General features: G+C 52.2%; 5 protein-coding genes across 5 annotated transcripts; 3 read left to right on the top strand and 2 right to left on the bottom strand.

The window, feature by feature from the left end:
• Positions 1–101: 101 nt before the first annotated feature.
• Positions 102–2,692, bottom strand: AtWU_09958 (oligopeptidase family protein; the record flags this gene model as incomplete). Its single annotated transcript, XM_035505064.1, has 4 exons — positions 102–2,268; positions 2,364–2,400; positions 2,462–2,530; positions 2,680–2,692. The coding sequence occupies 4 exons, from the start codon at positions 2,690–2,692 to the stop codon at positions 102–104; spliced, it is 2,286 nt and encodes a 761-aa protein (XP_035360957.1).
• An 824-nt stretch (positions 2,693–3,516) lies between these two features.
• On the top strand, positions 3,517–5,050 carry AtWU_09957 (monooxygenase; the record flags this gene model as incomplete). The annotated part of the gene is made up of 6 exons (XM_035505063.1): positions 3,517–3,603; positions 3,659–3,829; positions 3,884–4,036; positions 4,096–4,176; positions 4,232–4,682; positions 4,743–5,050. The coding sequence occupies 6 exons, from the start codon at positions 3,517–3,519 to the stop codon at positions 5,048–5,050; spliced, it is 1,251 nt and encodes a 416-aa protein (XP_035360956.1).
• Positions 5,051–5,471: 421 nt separating this feature from the next.
• AtWU_09956 (early growth response protein) lies at positions 5,472–8,234 on the top strand (the record flags this gene model as incomplete). Its single annotated transcript, XM_035505062.1, has 5 exons — positions 5,472–5,608; positions 5,668–6,853; positions 6,918–7,187; positions 7,262–7,403; positions 7,450–8,234. The coding sequence occupies 5 exons, from the start codon at positions 5,472–5,474 to the stop codon at positions 8,232–8,234; spliced, it is 2,520 nt and encodes an 839-aa protein (XP_035360955.1).
• A 946-nt stretch (positions 8,235–9,180) lies between these two features.
• On the bottom strand, positions 9,181–15,879 carry AtWU_09955 (ATP-dependent RNA helicase BRR2; the record flags this gene model as incomplete). The annotated part of the gene is made up of 2 exons (XM_035505061.1): positions 9,181–9,712; positions 9,767–15,879. The coding sequence occupies 2 exons, from the start codon at positions 15,877–15,879 to the stop codon at positions 9,181–9,183; spliced, it is 6,645 nt and encodes a 2,214-aa protein (XP_035360954.1).
• Positions 15,880–15,943: 64 nt separating this feature from the next.
• Positions 15,944–19,476, top strand: AtWU_09954 (mismatch repair ATPase MSH1; the record flags this gene model as incomplete). The annotated part of the gene is made up of 6 exons (XM_035505060.1): positions 15,944–16,022; positions 16,083–16,131; positions 16,273–16,359; positions 16,427–16,682; positions 16,761–17,682; positions 17,735–19,476. 6 exons carry the CDS (start codon positions 15,944–15,946, stop codon positions 19,474–19,476), a joined length of 3,135 nt encoding a protein of 1,044 aa, XP_035360953.1.
• Between the last annotated feature and the right edge of the window lie 59 nt (positions 19,477–19,535).

The following is a 19,535-nucleotide window of genomic DNA, read 5'->3' as shown; positions in this document are numbered from 1 at the left end:
GCATTGGACAATGCCGACAAAGCATCGCTAGATGAGCATATGACCTCGTATTTGACTTCGCTGAATATACTACTAAACACTAATCTATACAGAACCAGTGTTCAGCTAGAGGCCCCATCCAACGTCACTTGCTGGAGTCGTCGCTCCATCGATGTCTGCTTCGTCGTGCTAAACTCTGCAAATTCCCGTGACGCCGGCGGCAGTCCCACATACTTGTTGATCCAGTTGAGCACGGTGTGGTGCCACATGAGCGAGTTCTCCGGGTTGAGCACCCAGTGGTTCTCGTCCGGGAAAGTCAAAAACGCACTTTCGACTCCCCGCATTTGCAACACGTTGAAGGCAGCAAGGCCCTCTGCGATCGTCAAACGGTAGTCCAGCTCGTTGTGGATCACCAGATGCGGCGTCTGCCAGTTTGCGGTGTGCCGAGACGGGTCCCAACGCTCCCAATTCTCAGGGACCTTCCACAAGGGCCCCTTGAGATCCCGCACAGGGAAGTAGAGCTCCTCGGTGGAAAGCATCGACGTCATGCTGAAAATTCCATCGTGGGTCACCAGAGCCTTGAATCGTCGGCCCAGTGGGTGTCCCTGGATCCAGTTGACCATGTAGCCACCAAATGACGCACCGAGCGCCACAGCACGGGATGTGTCGACGTACTCCAGGTTATTTTCAATATAATCGAATCCCTTCTCGAGATCTATATATGGCAGGCTGCCGTAGTTGCCACGGATCTCATCCGTAAACTTTTGTCCGTAACTGGTGCTGCCTCGGGGATTGGGCGTAACGACCACGTAGCCCTGCTCAGCAAACACCGCCGGATTCCACCGCGTGCTCCACTGGTCACACCAGGCACCCTGAGGCCCGCCGTGGATCAAGTAGGCTAACGGGTACTTCTTGCCCGGCTTGAAGTTGGAGGGCTTCACAACCCAGGCGTGGACGGGAGTGTCGTTCGCTCCTCGGTACCAGATCTCATCCACCTGCGAGGGCGCGAGTCCGAAGACAGCACCGTTGCGACCGATGGAGGAGATAACGCGCACGTCGCTGGGAGACTCGGGATCGACAATGGACCAGACGCTATTATCCACCAAGCTAGTGCTAGAAATGAGCAGCTTTGTCGACTTCTTAGATGCGGGATAGACGTCCGTGACGTAGCCCGCATTAGTGATCTTCTTTAGCTTGTCCGGAGTCGCATGGCGAATATCAGCCATAGGAAGCTGGTACAACACGCCACGGCCATACTCCTCGACCTGGATGAACAAAGACTGGTCGTCATTCGAGAATGTCAGGCCCGACGGGCTGGAATCCCACAACCCCTCTCCGTCTGCGGAGGCAAACACCTCGATCATTTCGCCGTTCCAGGGGTTCGGCACATATAAGATACGTCTCTTATCCGACTCGTAACCGTCTTCGCGCATGGCGAGAAGAACAATCGAGCTGCCATCCGAAGTGAGGATTGGTGAAGACATGGCCCCCTCGAGTCCCTTCACCGCGCAGACCTTGGCCTCCAATGCGTTCACACCGGTCCATGAAAACATAGGGCAGTAGTAGCAGGAGCAGGAGGTGTGCGTGGCAGGGTTAAGGTCCGGATCTTTCGCCACGAAGACAATTGCTAAGGGGCTGATGTCAAAATCGCCGGTGCCCCCGAATGGCGGGATAGGGGCCTCGACACCCGCAAGACCGCTCACCGAAATCAAGTTCGTCAGTCCTGACACGGAGTACTTGCCCGCTTGTCTGGTAGCTGGCGACAGAGGGGCGCGCTGCAGCAAGCCATACCAGATGGCATTCTTCTGCGGTTCGATGTACGAGTCCCAATGCCTCACGTAGAGCGACGTAAAGAGCTTCCCGGTGCTGATTGGCTTCTTTGCGTCATGCGGGTTATGAAGCGTCCCATCAGGGTTCGCCTTACCAGTCACAGCAAAGCCGATCTTGCCCGGCTCGACGACCGTGACCTTGAGATCGGAAACTGGGCCAGGGACCGTTCCCGCCGTGTACGTCTTGTCTGCCTCACGTGCATCTCCCACAATAAAGCTGGTGTTGCCGTTGGCCTTGGCCTTGAGCCAAACCAGCTGGTTGCTGTCACCCAGCCACTGCGGGCAGCTGGCGCCAGCGTCGTTGGTGATCAGAGCCGACCGGCCAGTGGCGATATCCAGAACGCGGATCTCGTTCGTTTTGGAGTGAGATTCGAACGAGTAGGTTGTCTGAGTGTAGACGGCAAGGGTGCCTGAGGCATTCGGAACTGGTCCGGAGCGCCTAGGGGCTCCGAGCAGAACCCTGACAGGTCAGCTTTATTGCGTTGAATATGAGAACTGATAGATCGGGATTGGACGATGAAGTGAGCTCTGTTGCTGGTATTGGTGATGGCTTACTCTGGAGTGAACTTCATGGATCGGATGGTCATGTCACCTGCACCGAAGAAGGGTCAGTAGCTGATCGACAAGCAGTGATAGGATAGGAGGTGGATTACTGTTCCTGAACAACAAAAATTGATACGAATAGCCAGTGAGGAATGGACAAGCGCAGTTCCTCCTCGTGGCTGATGGATGTCAGACGAGTAGGTGTAAGAAAGATGGGGGAGAGCTGCAGGCAGATGAATGAGGAATGGGGACCGTGAGGGGAAGCAGCAGAAGGAATGAGGTGGTCGGTGAGGGGAGTTCCCTTATCGGCTGACCCATCATCTGCCACCTTCTGCCATCATCTTTCCCCGGCTCTCCCAACGGAACTCCGGCTAGTCCCTGCTTCCACAGAGTTACTGCAACCTAGATGGCAAAGTTCGGCAGATCCCAATTCTAGCATATATAACCGCGATTTACATTGATTCGAAATTGATATGGGATCCCGAGAAATGCGGGGAATCAAGTGCCTAATTGCTACTGTGGTTCATCGCGGTGGGGACCTCAGGCACTCCATAATGATCACTGGCTCGCCCGCTCGGTTGTGAGAATCGTGCCAAACAGTGGCCATATCCAATGCTATCCCAGAGAAAGTCTTATACCCTAAGGGGGAAAATTATTAAAGACCAAGACCGGTTTGGTCTACCGATACCGTCCGTCACGTTCGGCCTCTGCTGCAACCGGTTTACCGAAAAAAAAAAAGTATGAGACCACAACAGCACTAGCACTGTCAGCCAGAGACCCGCAGATCGTGAAATAAGGGTCCAAGTCTGGCCGAGCCCTGCAGACGGCGGCTTCTACTCAATGCCACGGAAGGGATGCGAGCCGCACACTCTAGTTTAGCATTTAAGATGCGAATGATAATTTATGACTTCATAGCGCAAATGCAAAACACCGGTTCACTTGGTTCTCCTGTCCGGTGGAGCTACCATACAAAAGTTTGATGCTCAGCCAAGAACCGATCGGCTACTGTGGGCAGACCGAAGAGAGATGCCGAGTGGTCTGGCCGAGAACTTGATTCAACCACGTGTATAAAGCAAGCAAGATTTCCACTCGATAGCCACACTAGAATGGTTTCCGCTGCACGTCTACTTACTTTAATACTCTTCAATATAAGTGCTGTTTCAGAATGCCCTTGAAGATTGTCGTGGTTGGTGCTGGCCTGGCCGGTCTGGGCGCAGCCATTGCGTTGAACCGCCAAGGTCATGATATTGAGGTGTGTCGATAGAACTACACTATCGCTCAATTCTGAGTAGGGCTGACTTCATTAGATCCTCGAGCAGTCCGGCTTCCTGAATGAGGTAGGAGCTGCGATCCACATGGCGCCCAATGCCACGCGCATCCTCAAAGATTGGGGATGCAACTTAGAGGACCTGCAGCCGGTCCACTGCAACAAAATGCGGTTGTGGGATCACCAAGGAAACCTTATCCATATCCCAGTTGTAGGTGCTATTCTTAAAGGGTGAGATGTTCGATCATCGCTAAAGATCATGCAGGTGACCAAGGACGCCCAGGAAGCACTGGGTATCTACGATGAGTGGTTGCTCACACACCGAGTGGATTTGCACAATACTCTTAGAGGCTTAGCTGCCAAGGAGGTCAATGGCAAGAAGACTACTATTCACTTGCGTTCTCGTGTAGCTTCAGTGGTCAGTATATATTCTGCTCCATCCAGTGTTTCCAAGTTACTCATCTAGATGACTGATAGGATCCCGAGGCTGGAGTGGTAACCCTCGAGGACGGTACCAAGTACACTGGTGACCTAATCATTGGAGCGGATGGCATGCATGTACGAACCATCCCCTTTGTGGAACCTATGTCTAGTATACTAAATGTTCTACTAGTCTCGGTGTGTTAGCAGTGTCACCGGTGGACCTACAAAGAAGGAAAGCACAGGGCAGAACTGCTTTCGCTTCCTTATCCCTGTTTCCAAGATGAAAAGCAACCCTCTCGCTGCCTCTCTTCTGGAAAAGATGGGATCGGGCGCTGTGGACGTTTTCACCGCAGAGGATCGCCGAATAGTCGTCTATCCCTGTCGTCAAGGCGATCTGCTCAATGTCGCCGCCATCCATCCTTCAGGAGCCGACTCTAGCGCTAGAGAGTCTTCCTGGCTAGACAGCGGCAATCTGGATTCGTTGCTTGAAACATGCAGTGTGTTCAGCCCTGAGCTTCAAGAAATGTGCAAGTTGGCAGAAGACCTGAAGCTCTGGAGCTTGGCGTCTCGTTCTCCGCCGCGCACCTTCATCCGTGGCAAGCTAGCACTCATCGGAGATGCGGCCCACCCAACACTGCCTCGTGAGTTTTTGGTGACTTCGGGCTTATGCTGCGCCCATTGCTAACTATATCATGACTTAGACCAGGGACAAGGCGGTGCACAGAGCCTCGAAGATGGAGCAGCTCTGGGTGCCCTTTTCACCCCCGAATGTACCAAAGATGATATCCCGGGCAGACTGGCACTGTACAACAAGGTACGCTATGGGCGATCTGTAACGGTGATGCTGATGTCCAAGGTAAGCGACGATCGCCGGGGCCAGATGTTGGACGAATTGAGGACCTATGTACCTGATGCCGAGTTGCCTCCGGATATGTTTTCCTACACCTGGAGTTCGTACCCCAGTCGGGAGGCCCAGCAGCTTCTCCGGGCGGCTCAAGTGAGTGCCTAATCTATCGTGACTCTTTCAAAGAGTACTGCATTAGACCCGAGTGCTTATAGTCTGTCACTCTTTTCTGACCCTATCCAATAAGCCTGTGTACTAAATAGAGTTGTTAAAAGGTTGCTTAATACCACAGCCCTGTATAGATATCTAGGGACTGCACAGAAATGCTGTGTCAGGTTCGCGTAGGAAATCGAAGAGGAAGAAAGAGAGGTTAGATGTGGATCTTTGTGGATTGAACGGAGGAAGTGGGTTAGTGGGTGGAGTCCTGTTCGGGATTAGCGGCGATGGCCCGAAGAGCAGGCCGAATCCCATGCTTCCCCAGTCCCTTTCCATCTTTGCTACAACGACTACAATGCTACCTGAGTGTCTATCAGTCAGTCCTTCAGGTGATGCTGCGCAACTTATACTTACAGAATAATCTGGTGCAATGCAATCCACCCAGTGGCACTGCGAAGCTTGCAATGCTTCATTCCAGCGGCCCGAGCACTATCAGCGCCACATCCGCACTCATACCAAGGAAAAGCCCTTTGCTTGTGTCGAATGCGGCCAACAGTTCAGTCGAGTGTATGCCCTCGTCTACTTTTGAATCATGTAGTACCTTTAAGCTGATATGCAGTCTGTAGAGACTCACTTGCTCGTCATCACGGCACAAAACATGAAAACTCTGTCCCCAATGGCAGCTCGCATACCAGTGAGCGACGCCGGGTAGCGCAGGCATGCAAGCAGTGTAATTTGTCCAAAGTTCGCTGTGACGGACAGAAACCGTGTCAGAGGTGTCAGAAAAATGGGGCCGACTGTGTTTACCAGTCACCCCAGAAACGCAAAATCGCGAATGCTGCTGCTACAACGCACTCTTCAAACTCAAAACGGCACCGTGGTACAGCTACACCTCAGGATTGGGAACCGTCCCTCACACCGGATCAGCAAGATGACGAAGGAGCATCAGCCCAGCTCGCAGCGGACATTATTTCACCACCATCACCTACCATACATTCAATGACTCAACTGCAGCCTACACCGTCAACAGTAAATGTCAGGAGCATGGAAAACGCGGAGGAGTTTGGAAGTGGCAGTCATCTCACGAGCCACATTCCAGCAGCTACGCACGAGAGTACATCGACCTTGCTCGCCACCGATGCGATGGGGTTTGAGAGCTTCCTGGGCCTTGACATCGATGCTAATGTGCTATCTGGTATCCTAGAGCAGACCCCTCCATTGAACGATGGTCCGAATGATTTGTGGTTGGCCTCAGCAGAGACGGAGTTCTCATCTTCTCCTTTAAATACAGTCTCGAGGATAGCTCGGCCATTCCTACCGTTGACACCAAGTGCAGTTGCCGAAATCTACGGTCATGATCACTCTCTGGAAATTGACGAGGCTATGGAGCCAAGACGGTATTCCCCAACTGTTATCACTATCGATGCACAGCTGTCCTTCCCAGACATGGGGGGCCTGCCTATAGAACTAGTGGACGAAGAGAACTTTGCCCACGTGAACGATGTGCCTGTTGCAGCGGTGGAAGAAGTACATCGTGTGGCGCGGATCATGCAAGGAAACCCGACCTTTCCACCGTTCACTGAGCTGAAAATCCCACCCTTGCCGGTAATTAATTCTTGGGTGCAACTGTACTTTGAGCACTTCCATCCCGTTTTCCCTATATTGCACAAGCCGTCTTTCTGTACACCGGGCACGCATTGGCTCCTTATCTTTGTCGTGAGTGCTATCGGCGCTCAATTCTCCGGGCTCCCACATGCGCAGACCTGTTCGAGAGCTATGCACGAGCTGGTGAGACGTCAGTCCATGCATCTGGTAAGCGAGGTCCCGCAGCTTATATGCTCAATGCTTTACGGTTGACGATACACTTCTTTGCTAGTGCGAGAATCTGAATGTACATGCCCGGGAGCTGTGGCTTATGCGGGTCTTCCTTCTCAACCTACTGGGGCTGCGATACTCTGGCGAACGGAGGGCCCTAGAAGTCGCTGAAGTGTACCAAGCGGTTCCAGTTACCGTGGCTCGGCGAAGTCAGATTTTCAGAAGCATTGTATCCCTCCAGAAAATCCATCAGCTAGAGCTTCCAAATGCCCAAAAATGGCAAATCTGGACTCTGGATGAGGAGAGGCGACGTACCGGTTACGCTATCTGGGTTAGTGGTTCCCCAAATCTTTTCGTGCTTACCTGGACATATTAGCTATTACAGCATCTGACGTGGTCATGCAGCTAGCGGATACAGCTTTCTCCATACATTTTGATTTGTCTTCTATAGTACGGGATGATGAGATGCAGAATACCCTGCCCCAGGAAGAGGAGCTTTGGGAAGCGGCGACAGCACAGGGCTGGGCTATTTTCTCAAAACGCACAAGTAGGTTTCGATATGCCGTTTGTTATGATCACTTCTAACATATCAGGCCGAAATAAACCCTCTACATTGGAGCACATTGCTTCTGATAGAAACTGGTCGGCTGTCTGGCATAAAACTGGCACTCTTGGGAAGCAAGCTATTATTCAGCTCCTACTCAATGCCGTCAGTGGTCACCAAAAGTTCTCAGGGTCCTCATCATCTGATTCAAGTGAAGTGGATAAAGATTTGAGACAACTCCTAGAGATCACAGAGAATGAGGAAGAATGTTCCTCCCATGAGCTCAAAGTCTGCGCGACTCACAGGCTCATGATTCTCTATGCCCTCATGATCAACAATATTCCGAGACTGCCATTACTACCTACAGCTTTAAAGATCAAGGGCCGGCAGCTGAGTGAGATTGAATTAAGCAAAATAGCTGATGAATGGGGCGCTGTGTCACATAAAGGAAGATCGGCCATCTTTTACGCCGCACGGGTACTCGAAACCGTGCGATCCCATCACTGTGCACATTTTTCCTCCCCCGTCTTCTTCTTCCGAGCCGTTCTAGTGATATGGCTGTACTCTTCACTCTGCAACCCCCAATGCTACCCCTCTCCCGCGACTGAGGCGCCGTCTGTTACCCTCCGTGCCCCGGACTGGGGTGGCATGAGCGCTGTTGAATGGATCAACACTGGCTGGGGCCGCATCAAACTGCCCGGAATTGGTGACATCATGTCTGATCGAGGCCGCTCCAGATTCTTAGACGAATCAATCTTGAGCCTCAGAGCGTTGAAGTACTGGGGTATCAGTAGGATCTATGAGCAAGTTCTGACACGACTACGAGCGCCCTAAGCAACCTGCTGGTATGGATAGTCCTCGATATCACTCAATACTCACTACATTATCCATTCCGACTGTTTCCTTTCCAATAGCTCGCCCTCCATCAAAGCCCATGAGGCTAGATATGTCATGAATTGAAGTGAAGGACCCATGCTCTTTCGGCTCGGGTCCACCGCACAGCCCTAATCGGTAAATGGGCACGCTCTCTCGGGCTTCGGGCTTCTGACTTCCGCTGAATCATCTCTCCAATCATGCCCAGCAGATATTGTTCCTAACCTCAAAAGGTAGGGATATGCAAAACATTTCTTCATTAGGCTAAAGAAGAGCCCATGAACTACCATACGCTAAAATCATCTGAGTCACAAATACCAAACAACGCTGACAGTCTTGAAGTCAGTCTGTCGAGTCAGTTCGGCTCGGGCCCGCAGCAGCCATCCATCCCACCGCCTGTCTCCATTTGGCTTCTTCTGCCAACCGGGATCTTCATCATCCGACTACCCTTCAGGTATATAGACTACTATTTCCCAGTGATCTAAGCCGCACTTGTACATATGGCCACTGCATAGTGATTGATTTAGGTGGATTATGCAGGTAGCCAATATTTCGGATTTAGTTCCATGAAAAGGAAATAATATGTTTCTTCCTAATCCTTCAATCTCATGACGGACTTATTCTTACCAGAAGCGTGCTAATTGAGCTACAAGAAGGCAGGTTGAGTGAATCCAGGGAATGTGCCTCAAAATGTTGCCCGATATATTCTACTTACTTTACTCCTATGAGAAGTACTGGTGTACAACAGACTTCACACGTACGTTGAAAAAAAAAATTGAAAATCATAACTTTGAACAAACGATTCATGTTATTCCACATTACACATATAATTACAGAAATGCGAACCATAACGAAATCATTCCCAACCGGAGCCATCCACGGCGAAGAGATTTATCCATCAATCCATCTACTCCTCATCTTCCTCTTCCTCGTCCTCATCCTCATCCATTCCCTCGGCAGCCGTAACAGTAAACGTAGGGGCCTGATCCACACCAACGTAACTATCACTCATCAAGTACAGAGTCAGCTCGTGCTCACCAGGCGTAGGCACGATGTATTCGAGACGCAGCTCCAACTTGCGACCGATAGTGATACGCTTGATAGCCAGCAGGTTCTTTGTCTTCTCGTCTCCGACCACGAGCCACCAGTTCTCCATCTTCTTGCTGGGGTAGAAGGGTGCGTGCACGGAGGTGTCGGGCTCTTCGTCTTCTTCGACCTCGCGCTCGATCTTGACCTTGAGGTAGCTTGGCTCGCCGGAGGTGACGCTCTCTGGATCTTCGACTTCGAAGTCCAATTCGAGGTTGGGGTACTTCTCGTTGGTGAAGGCCGCGGCTTGTGCCAGTTGTCTGTTGTCCAGTCCGAGGCGCTTGACCAACGTCGCGTAGTCCTTGTTCTCGGAGGGGTCCATGGCTTCCATGAACTCGAAGATGTCGTTGATGCTGGAATGGTTGTTAGTGATGATAGTAAGGGAGGGAGGGGATGATGGGACATACTTGTACTCGTTGGCCACCTTGATGGCGTCGGGGCCGAAGTGAGGAATCTGCTTCAGAGGGCTGTCGCGGTCCCACATGGCCTGGACGACCATCTGGGACATCTCCATGGCGTTCATGGCGTTCAGGTGGCCCTCCGAAGAGAGGACATCGACACAAGCACTCAGCAGGTTGAGAACCTTGCTGACAATGACCTCCTGATCCTTGGCAAGATCGATCGGCAACTGCATGCGCGAGAAGTGAGCTTGCAGCAGCACGAAGGCCTTGAAGTGCGGCGAGTCGTAGGCGACCTGCGACATCTTGACAGGCACACGGTCGTAGACGCGACGCAGGATGTGGTCCTCGTGACGGCGCATCTGGATCGACTCGAATTCTGTAGCTGATGTGATGATCTCCAGAATACCCTTGAGCTTCGTGCGAGCCGACAGGGAGAGAAGGAAGGTCTGCATTGTGATGAAGGAGATGTTGTAGTAAGAACCAATCATGGCCGCGTTCAGAGGCGATACGCTGTCATCCTCCTCATCCAGGTCAACGATCTTCGCATCCGACAGTTCCTTCAGCGTGTTCTCCAGCAGTTCCGACAGGAAAGTACTGAGGCCCTCGTGGCTCACATCGGTCAGACCGTAGAAACTGGGGTTGGCCAAGAGCCGACGGTAGAAGTAGGTGTGAGTCATCCAGTCGATCGCATCTTGAGTTGATCCAATCGTCCTGGTGCTGATCTCTGTGACGAAGGCGTCATGCAGGTAGGCTTGCAAGTGACTCTCAACGGGCAGAGCTTCGTTCAGGAACTTCTTGTAGTATTCCCGCTTGACAGCTGGGACCATGAGCACACCACGACCAATCTTATCCTCGCCAGGACGAGAGGCCTTGCCGAACATCTGGAGAATCTCGCTGATAGGGTAGTCGATATAGCGGTGCTCCCGGCCTTCGAAGAACTGCGTTCCCATGACAACTACGAGATGTGCGGTGAGATCGAGCTCCCAGCAGACATCTCTGGAGGCAAGGAGGACCTGGATTGCACCGATACTGAAGAGATGAGAGACAATGCGCTTGTCGGTCGCGCTGAGCGCTTCGTGGTAGTAACCAATGCCGTGTGACAGTGACTCTGCGAGAGTTCGTTCATTAATGCGGCCCAGGAGAGGCGCCAGCTCATTGACATCGGCGTTAAGGAACCGGTCTTCATCATCGTCAGTAGCGCAGGCAGCCAGGAGATCCATAGCGGTGGAACGAGTCTGCTTGCGGCTAGGCACGAAGACGATGGCAGGCTTGTCGGGGGATAGCTGAAGGATCGAAAGATACGCTGGCCTGGCCATGGCGAGCATAAGCGAGGGGAAGTGGGGGATGGTGAAAGACTGGATATGAAGCTCAAGAGGCACCGGCCGGGCATGCGGGCTGAAGTTGTAGATTGTGTGCTTGTTGGCACCAATCCACTCACCCAGGTCGCGAGCATTGGCAAGCGGCACGCTCAGACCAACAATACGCATGCCACTCTCGATTTCCAGCGCCATGGAGTGCATACGAGAGACCACCACCTCGTACACATATCCTCCGTAGCCACCGAGCATTTGGATCTCATCAGCGATGAAAAGCTGCACTGCCCGGACGTTCTTACGCTTCCGCCACTGTCTGGACAAGACATCCCATTGAGTAGGGGTGGCAAGGACAAGGTCGGCACGCTCTAGAAGCCGGAGGTCGGCAGTCGTCTCGCCGGTAAGCTTCACAATAGTCTTCCCGCCGGCGACGTTGCTCAGTCGCTTCTCCCAATCGGCGAGGCGTTGGTCAACCAATTCCTGGAACGGGGCAATGTAAACGGCCCTGCCACTGTCTTCCTGAGCCCAATGACGCAGCAGCGCAAGTTCTGCGCAAACAGTCTTGCCACTGCCGGTAGGAGCACCGATGAAGACATTGTCATCCGTATCGAACAGAGACTTGAAGGTCTGTGTTTGGATCTTGTTGAAGTATTGCCACTCAGGGTACAGTTGCTGGTATTCATCGCGCTTCAGTGCCTTGACAGGAGCACGTTGCATATCCAAGAGAGGAGTGTGCGGGGGGAAGCGTTCCGGAAGAATAAGCTTCTGGAAAGAAACAGCGATCTTCGTTTCCGAGTGCATCCAACGGTCCGAAACGAGCGAGATGAAGTAGTTGGGGGGCATAGGTTCGGTGATCGGAACAGTAAATTCGACAAGGTGCTCGTTCATCTCGGACTGCGCAATGTCTCCGCGGAGAAGGAACTGATCATGGAATAGAATTTCCTCTCCATCGCAATCTTCGACCAAGATCCAGAAGTCCTGTGCGTTTCCATGGAGCGCCTCATCCCACACAAAGTTGGGAGTAATGGTCAACTCAACCCGGAGCATAGAACGAGTGACAGGCTGAACCTGCGCTTGAACTTCCAAGCGAGGGAATTTGGAGACGAGGTCACAGACAACACGACCAGCCTTCGGCATACCGAGAAGCTCACCCATGCGAGGAGGATCAAGGTCGAAATAACTAGCCCATGGCACATCGATTCTTTCAGCCTTCTGCAGGATGTCTCTAGGACAGTTGGGAAATTGACGCAGCGGCGTCATCGTCGGCCACATCCGTCGTTCAGCCATCTTACAGAGGTTGAGAGCCGTCTTGGCCACAGATGACCAGCCCTTCTTCAGGGAAATCTCAAACAGGGCGCGGAGAATACGACCAGCCGACTGTGTGACATAAACCATATCTGCCATAAGAGCCAGCCCCTCAAGCTTGAGTCTGGAAATATAGGCCTGCAGTAGAACATTGATCTTCGAGTGAGGCTCGTCGATGCCTTCCTTGACGGGAACAGGCACACGTCCCAACAACTTGGCAAGCTCGAGCTTTTCATCTTGACGGACTGGAATGTACTTGAATTCGTCACTCAAGGCGAAAATACGGAAGAGTTCGATGGGCGTGATGGAGGGCTGGATGTGCTGAGAGTACGTCAACATGGAGTTGTGGCCAATGTAGTAATGAGAGGCGATGCGTCCAAGCTCAGTCGACTGCAGGCGTCCTGTCTTCTTGTCATACTTGACAAGGCCTGCCCGCTCCAAGATGACTGCTGCAGAGTGGACAAGATCGACACGCTTCTGCTCCAGTGCCTCGTCGTCCTCGTAATCGGCGCCAACGCTGTACAATCCGGGTGAACGAAGCATACGGACGAACAAATAAGTGTATCCCAGCCAGTCGACACCCTCGTCGCGCGTGCGAATATTGCCAAGAACGATCTCAGCATTCATATTATCCGCAAGCTTACTCATAAGCTGACTCTCGATCGGCAGCTGCTGGTTCATAAGCGACAGATAGTACTGAATCTCGGTCTGCGAGGTAATAATAATACCCTCACCGAATGTATCGTACTGAGGTCGTCCAGCTCGTCCCAGCATCTGGAGAACATCCTGAGGGCTAAGCTCAACCCAGCTACCCTTCTCAGGCGAGTAGATCTGAGTACCCTTGATGATGACGGTATGAGCAGGCAGGTTGACACCCCAGGCGAGAGTTGCCGTGCACACAAGGACTTGGATGCTACCATCACTGAACAGAGCCTGAACTGAATCACGATCCGCAAGACTCAGACCAGCATGGTGGATACCGAGGCCGTAGGGCAGAAGATCTTTGAGGGAAGGATCGTCCACGGTCTCGGCTTCTTCGGCCAAGATGGCTCTGCTTGCAGCATCGCTTCGCAGGATCTGACCAATGGTCTCCATTTCAAGAGCCTTGTCCCTGATGTACTTGGCGGTTTTGGCGGTCTCCTTTCGGGAGTGGACGAAAATGAGCATCTGATTCCTTCGTTGTCCAACCTGCTCAAGCACCTTGTTATAGCAAATATCGTTCATTGTCTTCAACTGCTTGATAGCCTTCTTGTCGGTAACACCAATGAACTCCTGCTTCAGCGGGCATGGTCTATAAGACCCGTCGAAATGGAAGAGACCTTTGAGGGGATCGACGCGCAAAAAGCTTGCAACATCACGGTAGTTGGGCAAAGTAGCACTGAGACCAACAATTCGCACAGGGTCACCGGTCTGTTCGACCTTGCGAATTGTTCTGCTGACGATGCTCTCGATGACAGGACCACGGTCGTCGTGAAGAAGGTGGATTTCATCGATAACAATAAGACGAACGAGCCTTGTGTAGCTCGTTTCCGATGCCTTTCTTGTAATGACATCAAACTTCTCGGGGGTGGTCACAATAATCTGCGTTTCGGCAATTTGCTGTTTGGTGAGCTGGCGATCACCACTGAGTTCAGCAACCTTGATGCCATACGGCTCCAGTCGCTTGCCGAGGTTTCCGACTTGCTCCTGAACCAGCGCCTTCAACGGGGAGATGTAGATGATCTTGAAGTCATCCAACATGATCTCACCGGTTTCAGGGTTGCGGTTCTTTCCGATTTCGCGGAGAATTGTGAGCATGGCAACGTTCGTCTTTCCTGATCCTGTGGGAGCACAGACGAGCATGTTTCCATCGTCATGGAACGCAGATGGGAAGCACTTGGACTGGACCCGATTGAGCTCCTTCGCACTACCAAAGCCGATACGAGCCCACTCGGGCAGTTCGGTAGCCGGGATGTTCTTCTCCCCTGGCTCTCTCTTTGCCTGCGGAGGAGGCACATGAATCTCCTCATAGCCCTTGAACGTCCGCTTCGTAGAGCCCTGTGGTAGCTTGACGTTAGGGTTCGTCATCAAGTGGTTGCCCTGGTGGAAGACGAGGTTTTCCAGGTTGATCAGCCTCTTCGGCTGCAAGCCCCTCACCAGTCCTCCCTCTGTAGGCTTCTCTTCGGTTTGTTGAGGTGCACTCGGGACATCGACATCCATCAAATCCAGCTTGATCTTCTTCTCTGGCCGACCTGCACCTTCGGAACGAGTTGATTTACCCCGGATCTCGTCCAGAATCTGGCGATGTCCAGCCTCGACCATCTCACTCTCTACCAGGTGGCGGGCGTCTGCGTCTTCGGCCACTCGACGCCAGCGAGTGACCCAAACGATTTTATCCCGGTTGGTGACCAATTTGGCGACAAGGTCGGGGTTCTCGTAGTCGAACAATTCCATCAGGTCGTTTTCAACATCACGTAGCGGCCGCTCCGCGCCGTCCTCGCCCTGACCACCAAGGATCTCAAGTGCTTGTGTAGCCTTTTCATGCTGTATGTGGGCATCGGAATATGCGGCACCGATTTGACGCTGAAGCCAATAGGCATCGATCTCCCGGGCAGGTACCGTTGATCCCTTGTCTCGTCGATCTGCATCCCGACCCAAGCCACCATCTATTACCATCTCTTCGGCCTCCTCAAGACCATCGAGATCCGCCTTCTCAGTGGTTGTCTCGTCGATTCCCGTAGCTTCTTGTTGATCGGCCTCCTCGTCCTCTGACAGTTCGTCGTCATCGCGTATCTCATCCACAGTGCCCATGCGCTCGTCGTCCTCATCCTCCTCATCGAAAACGACGGCAACACCTTGGCGCTCGTCCAATTCGCCTTCACCTTCACCTTCCAAGCCTTCGCCCATTTCTTCATCTTCGTCCTGCGCGTCGTAGTCTGTAATCTTCTTGCCGAGGTTAACGAGCTCATTGAACTCCTTGGGGTTCATCGAACTTCCGAGCAGGTCATCGATCTCCTTCTTCTTGTCGAAGTCCTTCATCTCTTCATCCTTCAGCAACTCCAACACTGCATCAGCGGCACTTCGGACCACTTCGTGGGGGACGTCGCCAAGGTGGGTCGCGGTCATGGTGAGAATAAGGTCGTAGGTAGCTCGGGTGGCAGGCGTGCGGGGACGGTACTTGAGGCCCTCAATGAGGGCATCTGCGGCAGAGAGAATCCCCTGGCCTCGTAGTTGTGCCGGTTGACCCCGTTGGGTCTTCCTCTGTTCACGGGCAAGCACATCCTCACCCTCTCGAATCGCACCGCGTTCAATGTCCGTCGGGCCGACAGTCTTCTTCTTCGTCTTAGGCGCATCATCACGCGCCATCCTGCCGCCCATCTCCCGAATACTTATGCGACCAGCGAGCGACTCTGGGTCTCCGGTGGGTTCATCGTTGACGCGAGAGATAAAACGACGGTCCGCCTGGAGAACCAGGTTGGACATCGCCGAGTACTTATATTGAGAAATATTCTGGTCCGCCATTTTGATGGTATATTATAACAAAAAACAATAGAACAAATGGTAAAGCGAACGTGCTGCGACGGTAATGTGTCGACTGGGCTCGGTGGAGCTCAGGTTCAGCCGGCGCGTCGAGACACCTGCGACAAGTAATGAATTTCGTGACGGTATGGGATCCTAAAAGGCTTCACAAACCTGGACCATCCTCCGGCAGCAAACAAGCACAGGGGTCGGCGCAAGGTTGCAAGCTGCTTGGGAGGAATTGGAGGAGTTTGAGTGAGTTGCGTTAGAGAGGTCGCGGGAAGTTCTTGTCAAGCAGATTTGCGTGGCAAGGCGGGAAGGTTTGGCGAGCGGGAGCCTGAGGTATACACCCGCTCTTTTCTGCCGCGCTTCTCGGCCTGTCATCACATTGTATAGTTGCTTGTTCCCTTTCTCTCAACGCGCCGAAGACAACGCGCTGTTTCGGGATGATGCGCGCTCATGGACTACATATGTCCTACCTATGTCAGTCCCAAGCCCGTTCAATTGCTAGACCTGACATATTCCCACCATATCGTTGCCATGTACACAGGACCATCTGCCATCATGCCCGGCGACCGTCCACGCTTCTCCCCAAGGTAACTTGTTACTCGGTGCCGCGGCGAGGTGCCAAAACGAAGACTACTGTAAAGTTGAAAGATCTGCCCCAGGGGGCTTTGAAGCTGCAGCCTTATCAGGAAGTGGTGGATGATGCCCCCAAATATCCGGCTGTCGTCCAAGGACATTGGAACAATATGCAGAAGTTCAAAAATTGCGTGATCTTGACTAGAGTAGGCGGCTTCTACGAGGTACGACTACCATCTTTATACTTCTTCTAGATCCGTGGAATACAAATCTTTTAGAGAGTATCCCTGACCTTATTTTAGCTCTATTTTGAGCAAGCTGAAGAGTTCGCCCCGTTGCTCAACCTTAAGCTTGCCTCCAAGAAGACCAGTGCTGGCCCTGTTCCTATGGCTGGTTTTCCCTTCTTCCAGCTAGACCGTTTCCTAAAGATCCTTGTTCAGGACCTGAACAAGTACGTGGCTGTTAGCGAAGAATTTCCGAATGCCGCAGAAGACAAGCTCCGATCCGGAGGTCTTCTCTTCGATCGTAAGGTGGCCAGAATCATCACACCTGGCACATTGATCGATGAGAAGTTCATGGATCCTTCCGAAAATAATTTTTTGTTGGCCGTCTACATTGATAAGTCTTCGCTGAAGGAGCAGTTGAAGCATCAAGATGCCTCATCCTCGCAACAGCACGTCCTATTATCCGCATCCCAAAACGTAGGCTTGTCCTGGTTGGACCTCTCCACAGGCGACTTCTTTACGCAAGTAACTACAGCACAAATGCTACCGTCTGCTGTCGCCAGGATTGGCGCCCGAGAGATACTCGTGGACCAAGGTCTCCAGGATGTAGTCGGACAGGAGCTGCAGTTATTGATTGGACACGACCAAAGATTGATGACTTTCTTTCAATTTCCGAAAAAGGTTGCGCCCATGGCCCGATGGGAAGCTATGCTTGAAGCCCCTGTGTCAGACGCCGCCGCAGAAACATTTACGCGTGAAGAAGTTGCCGCCGGGTATAGTCTTTTAGAGTATATCCGGGTTCAATTGCAAGGCTTGAATATGAAGCTTCAGCCTCCTCGTCGCCGACATTTGGACGAGTCAATGAGCATTGACCGGAATAGCTTGAGAGGTCTAGAAATACTGGAGACTGCCCGTGATGGCTTTGGGAAAGGAAGCCTACTTCATGCAGTACGGCGGACTTCTACCAAGAGTGGAGCACGTTTGCTGAGAGACCGTTTAAGTATGCCTAATAATATCCCTTAAGCATTCTCGAAAGTCTAACATTGTGGCAGCGTCGCCTTCCACTTCTCTATCGATAATCAACGAACGGCTTGACCTTGTTTCGATATTCATCGAAGACCGTGATCTGCATGACAACGTGATTCAGTTTCTCAAACGCAGTTATGATGCCCAACGTCTAGTTCAGAAATTTACACTTGGTCGGGGTGACCCTGATGATTTGATTTGTCTTTCGAAGGCAATTGAAGCCTCCAAAGAAGTCCGACAAGTTCTATCAAGGAAGTGGCATAGCAAGGTTGATAGTCAAACCAAGCGCAGCATTGAAATTATGGTCGACCGAATCCACATGGATGGGCCTACAGTCTTAGCTGACAAAATCCTGGCAGCAATTGACGAGGAGGGTCTGCTGCAGAAGCAGCGCATTGAAGACGACACAGCTGCAGAAGCAGCACTTCTAGCACAGTCCGTCACGATGAATGAGGGTATACCAGAGGACATGGCTGCACTACCGAAGAAAGTCAAGACAAAAAATAGTGATCGGTCTAACGCAGCTGCGGATGAGGGAACGATTGCCGATACCTGGATCATGAGACGAGATGCAAGCCAAGCTTTAAGTGGACTCCATCAGGAGTTAGAGCAATTACATACAGCAAAATCAGAGCTAACACAGCATCTTCGCGAGTCGGTGGGTTCATCTGCTCTAACTCTCAAGTGGACTCCGGGTTTAGGTCACATATGCCATGTCAAGGGGGCTAAAATCACCCAAGAATCATTGGAGGAGCTTGGGGTAACACGGAATGTTTCGGCCACCAAGTCGACGAGGTCGTTCTACTTACCAGCATGGACAGAGCTAGGCGGTCAGATGGATCAAGTGAGGACTCAAATTCGTCAAGAGGAACAAGTGATCTTTGAGCAGCTGCGTCGGGAGGTCATCCTCAATCTTGTCAAAATCCGACGCAATGCAGCCGTTATGGACGAACTCGACGTCGCATGCTCATTTGCCACATTAGCGCAGGAACAGCAACTAGTTCGCCCGATTCTCAACGAAGGCACGAGCCACAAGATTGTGGGCGGACGTCATCCCACAGTCAAGCTTGGACTTGAGGAGCAAGGCCGACGGTTTGTCAGCAATGATTGCTTTCTCGGAGGCCCAGAGCGTATATGGCTTGTGACTGGTCCCAACATGGCAGGTAAAAGCACATTTCTGCGACAAAACGCACTCATCACTATACTAGCCCAGGTCGGGTCATTTGTCCCTGCGGCATACGCAGAGATTGGCTTGGTTGACCAGATCTTCAGTCGCATCGGAGCCGCTGATGATCTGTTCCGAGACCAGTCCACATTCATGGTGGAGATGCTGGAAACAGCAGCTATTCTCAAACAAGCAACCTCGCGCTCGTTTGTCATCATGGACGAGGTCGGGCGTGGGACCACGCCAGAAGACGGAACTGCCGTCAGTTTTGCATGCTTGCATCACCTGCATTATCACAACAAATGCCGGACACTGTTTGCGACTCATTTCCATGTCCTTGCCGACATGACCCACGACTTTGACAACCTCGGCAGATACTGCACCGATGTCAAAGAATCTGCTTCTGGTTCTTTCTCATTCGTCCATCGGCTACGCAAAGGTGTGAACCGCGAGTCGCATGCATTGAAAGTCGCTCAATTGGCCGGACTGCCCAGGGAGGCAATTGAAATGGCAAAGAGCGTGCGTCAGCGATTCTCTAATCAAAACAACAGCCCACAATGGGATGAGAACTCAGCACCAAAACATACAGCAAACGGAGCCTGAAACTGTCCATACCATCAGTAATTTCATATCATTCACAATCTATGTACAATAGCCATTTT

Source organism: Aspergillus tubingensis (assembly GCF_013340325.1).
Source record: "Aspergillus tubingensis WU-2223L DNA, scaffold_11, whole genome shotgun sequence".
Taxonomy (NCBI): Eukaryota; Fungi; Ascomycota; class Eurotiomycetes; order Eurotiales; family Aspergillaceae; genus Aspergillus; species Aspergillus tubingensis.
The sequence above is the reverse complement of the archived record's forward strand: the minus strand, read 5'-3'. Positions and strand labels throughout refer to the sequence as shown.